Source organism: Limulus polyphemus, unplaced genomic scaffold (assembly GCF_000517525.1).
Source record: "Limulus polyphemus unplaced genomic scaffold, Limulus_polyphemus-2.1.2 Scaffold834, whole genome shotgun sequence".
NCBI lineage: Eukaryota > Metazoa > Arthropoda > Merostomata > Xiphosura > Limulidae > Limulus > Limulus polyphemus.
In genome coordinates this window covers 197353-210993 of record NW_013666444.1, presented here as the reverse complement: position 1 = coordinate 210993, position 13641 = coordinate 197353, and the positions used below count along the sequence as shown (strand labels likewise).

The 13641-nt window shown below is 32.7% G+C and overlaps 1 protein-coding gene across 2 annotated transcripts in view; it reads right to left on the bottom strand.

Annotated features, from left to right (window-relative positions):
- Window positions 1-13641, bottom strand: part of LOC106460777 (WD repeat-containing protein 7-like) — a 211384-nt gene that overhangs the window by 64142 nt on the left and 133601 nt on the right. For both annotated transcript variants that reach the window (XM_022387558.1, XM_013920513.2), the window contains 2 exons: window positions 12029-12250; window positions 5511-5745 (listed from right to left, as the gene is read on the bottom strand). In XM_022387558.1, coding sequence (XP_022243266.1) covers window positions 5511-5745; window positions 12029-12250 — 457 coding nt within the window. The remainder of the gene's footprint in view (window positions 1-5510; window positions 5746-12028; window positions 12251-13641) is intronic.

The following is a 13641-nucleotide window of genomic DNA, read 5'->3' as shown; positions in this document are numbered from 1 at the left end:
TGGAGTATAAATGTCATTTTTTCTAAACTTGTTATCAAAATCTGTAAATCTCTTCAGTATGCTCCACAAATTTTGAAAGACAAGTGAAACCAAAGTGAAACTACTCTACTCATATTCAAAACAACTAGATATACATTCTATGCTGAGAAAGAATACAACTTCCTCACTGCACATGGAGAAGTTGTACACACTTGATAATATTGGATTGAGTCTAGTGAGTATCACACAGTGTGCTCTATAACAGTTCCACTACTCAGCTTTGATAAGGTGAACAATTCTCTTGGAATGTTGGATGAACATTTTGGCATACAAAATTGCTCAACAACTCAGAAAGAAAAAGTAGCAATGTACTTTCAGAACCCTTGGTTGTACAAACTTCTAACATTATAAGTGTTAAATCTAATGACACCAGCCATCCAAATGTGTAATAATCAAGCAGCTATCATTTGAAATCCGGCAGTTATCTTTTAATAGATCTCTGCTTAATACCTTGGACAGTAAAGGTTTAAAACCATTTCAGTCCAGTTCATATTGCAATAAATAACCCATCCTAATTGTGGATATGATGGCCATACATCATATTCAAAGGGGCAAATACTTCCTAGCCAAACATGAGCATGTTCAGTAACCAACCAGTCAATTCTTTTTTGGTGCAAAGTATACCATAATGATGTACCTCAAATGTTTGTTCCAGTTGGCTTGGATTGGAATAACAAACTTCACAAGTACCCTCTTAATAGTCTATATTATCTGCTCTGTTAAACCATTAGACTTGAATTGATAACTGGAAGTGCATGCTTTTCCACACCTAAAATATTTCACAGTTCAGAGAATAGCTGGCTACTAAAACAATCTCTCTTACGTGTGTGAATTTCTTCTGGTGCATCAAATTGGGCTATCTTGTGGTCCACCAGCACACCAGCAAAAAAAGTGTGATGAAGTAACAACCAATTGTTAAGTCTTGGCCCACTCAGCAAAATAATTGGTAATGACCAGCTCATACTGATTTTCTCATACAGTCTCTTAAGAGAAGGCCAGCAATATCCAGAGATATTTTCCGTACAGGAGAACAAACAATTCACTGCTGGACTTTACTCTGTATAGGCCAGGTTTTTCTCTGGGCAGCGCAAATGCAATACCGATACCAATATGTTACTCTAATGTGGCCAGTAAAACTACCATCAAATACTATGACAAATACATGCAACACTTTGGTGGCCTCCAGTCCTTGCGTTATACAAAAATCTGAAAAATATCCTGCCTCAGAGCCCTAGGGACCACTAGTAGCAACATTGGTTGAGAACCACATTCTGGTGTTGATAATAACAGTAAGGTATGCTTTCCTGCACTTGTAACTGTCCACAAAAGTACCACAAGTATATCTGCACTACATTCCTCTATCTACATTGTCCACACTGGTATTGAATCCTCCTGTTGCACTCACCAGTGTTACTGGTGCATTAATCCTGGCATTTAGTCAATAGTGGAAACTTCTGTAACATGGCTTTGACTTCTACATGGTGTTCATGATCAAGGCATTCAAAAAACAGATAGGGCCTATCCTAATGGCAAGACAGTCCATCGGCTTTCCTTGTTGTGATCCAGCATTCAATCATCCCTTTTCAATTTCTAAAGCTTACAAGCCACCTCAGCAACAAATGGTACATCCAAGGGTGATATTGCTGCAATACAGGTAGTCAGTAGAGTTTGTCAAACACCATAACCACAAACAGTTTTTATACATCATGCAGTACTGGCATTAAGGAGCTGTGATTGTTTGATTTGTGTAAACTATTACACATCCATTTCATACTCTGATAACACTCCCTATCTCTGGAATTAGTATCCAACAAAAATCTTAGTTTTGTTGTGGGTACCAGCTTTTAGTGAAGCTTGCTTTATGAAGTAGTGCTCGCCCATCCAAAATGTACATTTGAATTAGTTACAACTAATAATGGTGAAAAGATCTTGGAGAAGTTGTCTATTAAGTGTTTGGTAATATAGCATGAAACCAATGAAGATGCATACTTCTAATTTTGTCATGGGTTGCTACCATTCTCAAACTGCTGCTATCTTTGCACCATTAATAGAGCCTCCACCTTTTCCCTCACTATGAGTGAAAAATTCTAATCATATGCACATAAGCATACATACTTTCCTGCTTTCAACTTTAAACCTTTTGTTCTTAACTGTTGCAGAATTTCTCCCACTAAGACCCCTCAGTGTAAGTTTCAATAACTTCTTGTATGTGACAGGAGCATTACACAGGTAAAATGGCATGCCATGGATCTTGTACCAACCATCTCTAGTTCTGAAAGCAGTTTTGGGTCTGCTCTCATCACCAAAGTTGACTTGCTAGTGTCATTTGTTCATCTACAGGAGTGGAAAGTTGTCAACATGCATCCACCTGTCTAAAACCAACCTTGCCATACTTTCTTCTTCCTGACACTTACCACATGCATGATCTGAAAGCTGTATTATTCCATCTTTTAACATATGATGTATTTAGGCACTGGCTACATTCCTAATGCTTCAGGGAAGCCTGCATGGGGATTTCTAATCGGACACGTGTCATCTGTATGTATGTGATAGCGAGTTATTTTTCTTCAACTCAGTGGCTATTAGAACCCATAAATATGCTGACATACTTAACCAACAGGTCACTGCTGTTATGAAACAAAATTACTTGCACAATCCTGCACCAGTGACCTTAGATGCTTTGGTAATCAAGTACTTGCTTTAATGCAATACATCTAGTTTAGGTTTCCCATATGTTACTTGTAATTACAATGACCGATACATCCAAAAGCTTTGTATGTGGCTGCCATTCATCACAAAAAAGAAACACTGATGCTACTTGTTTTCTGTACAGGAAACATTGCATTTCATGCATTGGCTCTATAATTACATTATAGAGTGTCAACACTTCAGATGGAGAAACTGTGACTTACACTCTTACAGTCCTCTTATTTGTTCTAGCCAGCATCAAATAGTTTTCTTGTGGAAACACAGTTCACCAGTTGCACAAGCAAAACTAACTGATAAATTCCACAGTACATCTATTGCAAAGATACCACTGGTAGAATGAAGGTTGATGATGACTACCTTCATTCTTTGGTTGACATTAACTAGACTTAGTAAGAAACTTGTTTCTCCAATCATATCTAGTCTATCACCATTTGTCAGAACAAAGTCAGTGTTAAGTGTCCAGATTAGTGGTTTTACTTGGAGTCCCTGATACATGATGAAATCAACTGGTGCCCTGGCAGCTCTTTCACCAACCAGGAACTCCATCTCTCATGCTTATATTTTTATAAGCACATACCAACAACCATCCAGCTATGATAGAGCCAGGCTGACCATCACCACCTTTGGCACAAATTGACTGCTGAACCTCCCTGAGTTAGTAGCCAGACCTGACTCAGGTTCTGTAAGTTTTCTAGAGCAGATGTAGCAGCAGTTACTGCTTGTTTTTCATTCTCCTGTACTTGCTGTGAAGCTGGTCGAAACTGACAGCCTTTACAGTGTTGAATGGAAAGGTACGGGCAGTTCACTTTAATGTTAAACAACTGTCCACACCTACAATAAATTCTCTGGTTCTTCCTTCGAGAGTGATCTCCAGATAGAGGTTTCATTGGCATCAGCACAAAAATCATGGGAGGACCAGGAAAGTCTTGTGCTCATTCACTGGGTACCAGTATGCTTTTGTTATAGTGCCAGAATGTGTCATTTGCCTGACTGGCTTTAACAAAACTTGAGTTTGACATGAAGTACTCACTTGAGTAGAGTAGTTCTTTCAAGGCACATTTACTGTAGCTACCACTGCAGGCATTTTCCTCTCTTGCAATTAATTCATAAAGATGAGTTCAAACCTCACTGCCACAAAAACTGCCTCTATTAGGGTAAGATTAATATTTCTCATCCCAAAGTGATACTTCATTGTCTCACTACATAATCACTTAATGAACTCATTAACAAGGATGTTTTCATGACCTTCTGAGGTCATTGTAGGATATACTTTACCATACAACTGGTACAGCTCCTCTGTGTAGGCACCTAAGTTTTGAGAGGGATTCCTCTTTTCAGCCTTGAATTCAGCCCAATAGACAGCTCACTTCTCCACTGATCAAAACATTGGCACAACTCGGCTCTAAAACTTCAAGAGCCAGACCATCCTAGCCAGACTATTCTAGTGACTTGATGAAATGGCCCATGTCTTCTTTTGTCTTACACTTAAACGTTGATGGCGTGATATACTTTGTTTCTATCACAGCTAACTGTGATTTCAGCATACAACGACTCTTGGCCAACAGCAGGTTTAGACATTCTAAATGTTGAGTGTGCAGTGAAGTGGGTTGGTCCACAAATCCCTATGCTTAGATGAGTGTTAGATCCCTGCTCTTTTTTGATATTTCAAATATGTATTAGTTGTGCTACAATATTTTATAAAAAGCAACAATAAAAAAAGAACATTATTCAACTTCTATTTAGTCCAGAAAAGAAAAACTTTTATTTTGGTTGATTGATGTGTAAAAATATAAATGTTTAACTTATTTATATAATTTGTAAAATTGAAAAAATATCTTGAAGCGTTTTTCTTTGTATCAGCATTTCAATAATGTAAAAATTATCTGTCACTACTCAACAAATCCTCCACACATAATTATCATTAACTAGCAGAAACACCACCTTACAGTTGGTTGTTTATGCTAGAAATTACTAATCTTAGTATTCATACTAATTCTAAAAAACTGTAAAAAATTTTACTAAAAAAAGGTTTTTTTTCTGGGAAATAATGCAGAGGAAAAGTGTTCAGATTATGCCCTTTGGACATATGCAACTTATTGCATCAAAATGATTCCAAGTACAGAGCTCAAAATGTTCATAAACTTTACTGATATATACTATAATGTTTTTATATAGAAAAGTGCTATCCTTTATTGAAAAAATAAGTTTTTTTTTAATAAAGATATAATCAAAACTTCACATACAGTCCTAGTGAAAGTTGTGTTCTTGTTGAGTGGGGGGTCTTTTATTTAAAATTGTGTTCTGTTACAAAGAAATGGTTGTTGCACATACCATAGTTATTTTTGAAATTGACTGAATTTTGAATACCCAAAATGTGAAAATTTTCAATAGATGGCACCACATTTCATATGCCTCAATCACCACTTCTGGCATTGAGATGTTGTATTTCAGCACATTTTTGGCCTTCCCATCTTGAATGGCTTTCATTGGATCCTCTTCTTATAAGTTTAAAACATACTCTAAGAATACAGAAAAGTCTTTAAAGAATCAACATTTCATTTCTGCATTAATATTATCAATATGTTGATGTTTAAAGACGTTTCTGTAGTTTTGTTTATACACACAGATACTGACATACACACTACATCCATTATAATAAGAAGATGTATTTCAACTTTAACATACATAACTTTTATGTCTTTAAAAGAATTATGATTATCAAATGTTTTAACAAAAATAAAAATGTAATGTACTAGCTTTACCTCCAAGCAGCGGTCTTGCCATCTTCGTGCCAGAATTTCAACCTCTAAACCACGATAATTAGAGCTTTTAACTAAATCAGGCAATAAAACACAATGAAGAGCTGCAAGAAGACTCCAGCCTTGTTTGATTTGAGCCTGCTGATTAGTGAAGGCATCTATTTCCTTAGAAGTTTTGTCAGCTAGTTTAACTTCCCCTACTGCATTGGCTGCTTTACTATCAGACCTACTTAGCCTCCTAGAAATATAAAAAACTGCAAGTGAAATTAATGAGAAAACATAAACTCAAATTAAACAGCTAAAATTAATATAGTATTATTTTTTATTACTGAGGTTAACTAAAATAATAAATGAACTGGTACAGGTTATAAGCCTGAAACTAAAATCCAGAATTGTTGACCTTTCCTTCAGTAAATTATCGATAGAAATGAATATAATAATCACATGACCTCTTTTTGACCTAGCCAGTCCTCTAGGAGACAAATTTGTGAGAATACCATCTATAGCCAGTATTCCTGGGCTACATTAAAGTAAAACACAAACAACAAGTCGTACTTAAAATTAATAAGAAAGTAAAAAATTACTTAGACACACACTACAAACAGCATCAATCATAAAAAAGTACTGAATACCAAAAATCTCAAGTAATTTACTCAAGAAAAACATTAACTTTCTTTGCTAATTACATTATTCACACATTTTGGGTAGAATGAAGTTTCAACTTTTTTTTAGACCTTTCCCTGACTATGCTTGTAATGTATCAATGAGCTATTGACTACAATAACATGTGAAACTGCAAAACATTATTTGTAAATTGTTTAATACAGACAAAACTGGCCATATGTTAAAAGTCACAGTTTGCCTAAATGTCATCTTGTAAAGTTTCAATATGATTGGCCACACAGTTCTTGAATTATTCACACTTTATCAGAGCAAATTTAACAAAGGCAGTTTATCCATTTGTTTATGATAGTTCATACCTACCACACTTTTCTATTTTAATGTAAATCACGAAAGCATTATTACAGCATAAACAACACTATAGGTTTTAATATTTGTGACTACTACATTTTGACTTTTAATACAAGAAAAACCTTTACCGTTGTAAAATGGAATATTCTTTAACAAATACACTTTTGTTATGTCAAATAGTTACTAAAACAGTATTTCCTCATGTACATATATGCACCAAACTGTATAAAACTTTCAGCTGCTAACCACATACTGCAGTGAACTCAAACTTCTGATATCTATACAATAACTGCACATGCTAACAAAATCATTCACTGATCCAGAGCACAATGTATTATATTTGCACATGCTTTGAAACTGTGCATATCAACTTCATCTATATCAAAAGTACTGAAATCTTCAAATTAACATGACCATATATTTATCAACTAATCATGTTACAGACAATATTACGTCATGTTACAGACAGTATTACACCACTCAAAGTTTTTTCTTTCATTCTTATTGCAAATGATATTAAATAAGAAGTGCTATTAAGTAAAACTTTTACTACAAGTATTCACATTAGATTTAGACAAAATAACAAACACTAAAAAAACTACCTATACTTGACCATACTAGCGTAGCACAATCCCAATAACAATTAATATCTCAATCTGAAGAACATAATGTGGTCTGAAAGTCCACAGTTTCAAAATAATACCAAAACTATTAATCCTATTCTGTGAAGCTACGATTGCTCATATTAACCTTCAGTCTTCATTCTTTCCTGTCCCTAGCATCTTGTTTACTGCTTGATAAACTAAACTTGGTTGATATGTTGCTCAGATATTCAGTGCATTAAATTACAGATGGTCATTAGATAACAATGAAGAATTCATCAAATTATATATTATCAGGTAACCATGATAAATTCATCAAATTAACCGTGATGAATTCATCAAATTTTATATTATAGGCAACCAACGAATTCATCAAATTATATATTATAGGCAACCAATGAATTCATCAAATTATATATTATGAGGTAACCATGATGAATTCATCAAATTATATATTATTAGGCAACCATGATGAAATCATCAAATTATATATTATTAGGCAACCATGATGAATTCATCAAATTATATATTATTAGGCAACCATGATGAAATCATCAAATTATATATTATTAGGCAACCATGATGAATTCATCAAATTATATATTATTAGGCAACCCTGATGAATTCATCAAAGTATATATTATTAGGCAACCCTGATGAATTCATCAAAGTATATATTATTAGGCAACCATGATGAAATCATCATATTATACATTATTAGGCAACCATGATGAATTCATCAAATTATATATTACTAGGTAAACATGATATATTAAGTAATTCACTGGCATATGTTCAACTTTTTTAAAAATGATTCAGGGATAACAAATATTGTAGTATTTTCATAAACCATTACAAGTTCAATATTATTAGCTACTGCCAATGAAACATTCTTTTTTAAAACTTGATGCTATCTCCAAATTTATTGATATTAAACATTGCTATCAATATTCTGCTTTATATGGGTTTTCCATGGCAGTCACTGATGATATTCTACCTGAATATTGGAGATATTACCAGTCAATGACCTCTGCCCAAGTTGTACTAAGTATCACGATATGTTCTATATATGCAATGCTTAATTATGTATATTTTACTTTATATTGAGATAAAACAAAATTACTAATAAGTTATTTTACATAATTATTAGTTATTTTTGATGATTAATTGAAAAAATATAAGTAGAGATATGAATTAAAAACAATATTTCACCTAAACTATGTAGTTTGTTTTATATTTGAAGTAATCCAACTGTTCATTTTCATTTTGACATCTTTCAAATCTTTCCTATACAAATATATCAATGACATAATATACCCTGGGTCTTAAATGTTCTTTCAATGAATATTGACACTAAGGCAGTTTTATTAACATTCTAAAATTTGCCAAACAATTTATTTAATAGAAACAGCCTATCTCCAAATAGTAATTTCATTAATTTGTAGTAAGTTGATCCTCCACGAATGAGTGTTGTTCCACAAGATGTGAGAAGAAAAACTTGGATAAAAGGTAATAAAGAAGAGATTGATATGTCTAAGTGAAAGCTTTTAAATTTTTATTTTGTGTGACTTTTTGGGCAGACGCCTTTCATCAAACAGTAGAATCTTTACTACCTGACAAAGGGCAGCTGCTTAAAACACCACACAAAATAAAAAGAGAAAAGGTTTTCATTTAGACATGTTAATTTATTCTTTATAATCTTTGATCCTCCATGACATAGTTTTAGAAAAAAACTTTATGTAGTTTATAATTCAAACTCTGATATTATCTATGATTTAATTTCTTGATTTGAAATAACAATTAAAAACAAATTGCTAAATATTGTTTTCTATGTATCCCATGACATGTCCTCTTGTCTTATTGGTAAGTTCATCTTATATTACATATACCACAGAATATCTATAGTGGTTAACAACTTAAAAACTCAAATTCCAAACACCGACAAGCTAGAATATAAAACATAAAACTTCAAACCTTTTTGATTTGATCAGATATCAAAATACCAGAGAAGCCCTGTCCAATGCTCCTTTCTTTTCAAACTCCTTGTCTGTTCATACCTACTTCTCATATGTACATTTTATAACCAATAGAAAGAGCACATTCCAAACTACGTAAATCTGACAGACATTTGTAATTGGCTTGAAGGGGCAAGCCAGAGTTTTACTGGAAATGTTCAAGTCTTTTGACTAATTTGTTGCTCTGAACAGATATGACATTTTTTAACCAGATGAATTAGTGATTTTATGTGTACCAGTATAGTAATTTGATAATATTTTGGTTTTCTAAAATTCATCTTTGAAATCTACAAAAATGAATCTGTCTTCCCCCTCTACTTGAGAGAATAAATGAGGCTTATGACAAGACTAAGCAAGAACAACTTATGAGTACAAATAAATTTCATAATATAATATACATACATAACTTTTTACACATATACCACTAAGTTTTAACCATATCAGGAGGATAACTAACATCCAAATACCTATCAATATTATTGGATCAGCCTGGAATTTGTACAGAGCCATATCATAAGCATTTTCTCAAACTTTTACTTACTTAAGACAATTCTTGTTGTAACCAGTGTAGTGTAAACAAGCCAATAAATCTGTTCCCATTGTGTTCTCGGAGCCAGGATTACAATAAACTCTATGGGAATTTTTGACTTATTGCACTGCACAGTCTTGTTTGTTATCAACAATGTCGTATTACAGTGTCACATAAACAGTCTAATGGCAGGAACAGTGATTCACTGCTTTATGTTTGACAGGTTTCTACTTCAGCCACCAACAGTAAAATAAACATAGGATATAGATGTGAAGAGGTTAGAAGTAAACACTTTCAGGAGAAGTACTCTGAAACTTAGTGATCAATACCACAAAAGATAGAACAGTACTACTCATTTTATTTTACATTTTACGAGTATGGTTAAAGTGACCAAATGCATATATAGTTAGGGTAGAGAAAATAACAGATAAAATATAATGTTTGTTTGTTTTGAATTTCTCGCAAAGCTACATGAGGGCTATCTGCACTTTCCGCCCCTAATTTATTAATTAAAGACAAGAAGGAAGGCAAACTAATCATCACCACCCCACCAACTCTTGGACTACTCTTTTACCAATGTAGAGTGGGATTAAGCATCACATTATAATTCTCCATGGCTGAAAGGGTGATCAAGTTTGGTGGGATGGTGATTCAATCCCAAGGCTCTCAGATTGCAAGCCAAGCACCCTAACTACCTGGCCATGCCGGGCTCAAAATATGTTTTAGTGAAAAAAACAAAATGTTTGATGTTTATTTATGAAAATCACTTTGCACTAGGAGCAGCCAACACTGCACAATGGACTCCAATTTACAACATACTAAAACCGAGACCTCTTCACCCAAAAATGTGGAACCGGAAGCCTAAGAAACTACAAGTTGAGGTGCAGTAGTTGTGTTAACTACTATAGTAGTTGCAGTTATTTTGAGATTTGGAATTCATAACTTAACTAAGAGTGGATAACAAAAGTAACAATATACAATAACTCAAGTTTAACTGTAGAAAAAACAAAGCAAAAGCAGAAACAATGAATTTGTTAAAAAAACTGAAATCAAAACAAGCAAAATTTGAACATTGTCTTCATACTACTTTGCTAAATCGAGAAGTGAAGATTGGGTTCTACAGCATGGAGAGAGCTAGCTTTGCCAGGAGGGTGTGTCACATTCCTATTGTCACATGCTTATTTGCTTGCTACAGTGCAGCTGTACCATGTTAAACACATGTGGGGTAGGTGGGAGTGTCAAGGCTAGTGGTAAGAAAAAAATTCTGTGAGAGGAGGTAAGGTATCATACTGGAATGCCTCATTGTAAAGAATTTCATTTGGTCCCTTTGAGGTCTTTTGTCATCACTGTTAAGCTGATAATAATGATGTACTTCAGACTTAAGCACGTTATATAACTCTTGTTAAGTTTCTTTCCAAAAATAAAACCATTGGCTAAAATTATTTAAAACTTTCCAAGAATTTTCATAAAAGTATGTAGTTTGAGAAAAATAAAATATTTAATTTTGAATTTTTCCTTCTATTTCTATCAAAAATGTATTATTTATTGTACTCATTTACATTCAATCTCTGAATAGTTCACCTGCAATGTGATTTTCCTGTTAAGAATAAAAAATACTGTTGTTTATCTTACAATTTTCACATTTCACTTTCATGATATCTAGAACTTCCTAAATGAGTATTAAGTTTTTAAGGTAAATGTTTATATTTTAATTGCTATTTTTTCAACATCACTAACTCTAGCTATTATCATCAATGTACAGCTGCTAACAGTAAAATAAACATAGGAAATAGATGTGAAATGATTATAAGTAGAAACTCTCAGTTGAAGTATTTTGTATCTTGGAACTTTGTGGTCAGTACTAAAAAGGAAACAACAGTACTACTTCCTTTATTTCACATTTTTCAACCTTTAAAGTTTTATGGTGATTACAAAGTTAGTCAAATTGAACGACCTTATATAGAGTTAGGATAGAGAAAATAAAAACAATACACTTTTCCTGGAAAAAAAAAAGTTTGATATATATTTGAGATTTTAGAGATTATGCAATGAAATTTGAAAAAAAAGTGTTTTAATCTTAACATGAAAATCACTTTGCACTTGGACTAGTCAACAATCTGACTCCCTATATTCATGGACAAATTTTTAGTAAACATAATTAAAAATTCTGATTTTTTTGTCTAAAAGTTTACGAAAAGCTTGAAAAATTTAATTACAATACACAAAGCATGGTAAAAGTTATACTACAGAAACTCTGAGAGTCACTTTGGGGTCACCTAGTCAATGCAATCCATTGTGTCAGTTGCAAAAGATTAACTTGAACATTGTAGAAAACAGAATACATCAAACGTACATATAAAACCAAAAACATCAACACATACAATAATTTCAACTTTGTTGTACCTGTGTAATTTGCGTCTCTTTTCTTGTTCAGGAATGAAAGTAGCACTATTCATAGACATGAGTGTGTTAGCTAAACTAATCACAGAAAGCAAGTGATTAGTAGTCACTGCTGTTGAAAGTTCCCAGTGGTTAACTGAGGAGAACCTTCTTGCTCTTTCTTCTTCTTCTATTAACTCAAGTGGTATAGCTGGACTTAAACGAACATGCTTTCCTGCTGGGGCTCTAATAAATTATGTCATAAGAATCATATATTATTATACCATTAAACTACTCTTGGAAGAAATATAAAAATCTGATTCACAGTGTTAAAGATACTCTTATGTACCTAAAATTATAGGTAACCATTTAGGTTCATAACAATTTTTACTTAGCTCATTAAATTAGGTACACATAAATATATCTAAAATAAAAGTATTTTTACTTGGCTGTGAGTATAAAGTTTATTGTTCAGGGTCCACCCATATAAGTGAATTAAAAGGTTGGTAAATTTCAAGAAATTTTGCTTGTAAAGATAATACTATGTTTGCTAGCAGCAAATTTATCTATCAACTATCTAATATGAGTAAGAATCTCAGAAGTTATAAAAAAGCTCAGAAATATAATTTCTTTGGGTTATCAGTCATTTCTCTAAATTATGGGTTTTCAAGGGAATGTACGCACCTAGTTAAGAATATAAAATAATTAACCCTATCGCCACGGGCATCCTTTATTGTGCATGTCATACGGTTTTAGTGACTTACATTCAAAATAAATTAACCTAATTTTTTGTCTATGTTACACCAATTAGTATAGCGTAAAAGCATAGCTAATAATGCATATTCTTTTGTATATAAGTTTAAGCTCTTAATTTTATAAGGCAATATTTTTAAAAAATCCTGAATTTCCCCTAGTGTGGGAAATGTTACATATTTTCTCTAGGCATCCCCTCTTCTCTATTCTATTTACCACCCCTCCAATAAGAACAAAATTTAATGTCAATTACTCACTATAAAATTGTCATTGCTCAGACAAAACATAATTTTTATAGCCTTCAACCATGTTTGGTTACAGAGCCATCAAATCAAAAATAAGACCCTTCTTGCCACATCCACCTGTCACACCCTCTCTTTCAGGATTTATTAATAGTTCTCTCTTATGATTGATTGTATATTATGTATAACCAATAGAAAGCTAAGGTTTTCATCTACCAAATGAAGTATTACATTACGTTGTTTTGTGAATAGAGATTTGTCATTTTCACTGTTAGTACAATTCTCCTACTACAGGAAATTCGGGATTTTTTTTAATGTTGCTGTATAAAACTATGAGCTTAAAACTTATATATTATTAAAATTTAAATTATTAGGTACATTGTTATGGCAATCTTATTCATGTACCATGATAAAAAAAAGCAGTATAATTAAATTTTGAATGTAACTCACTAAAACCTCATGACTTGCAAAGAAAAAGATGCCTATGGCAGAAGGATTAATCAGATGTTCTTTAGAAATATTTTCATTCTTTTTCCACATAACAGAATAATATGCAAGTTGAATGTTTTCCCCTGAGAAAACACATCTCAAATATTTGAATGAGATATTAATTTTTTGTAAATATATTAATTTTAATTTAAT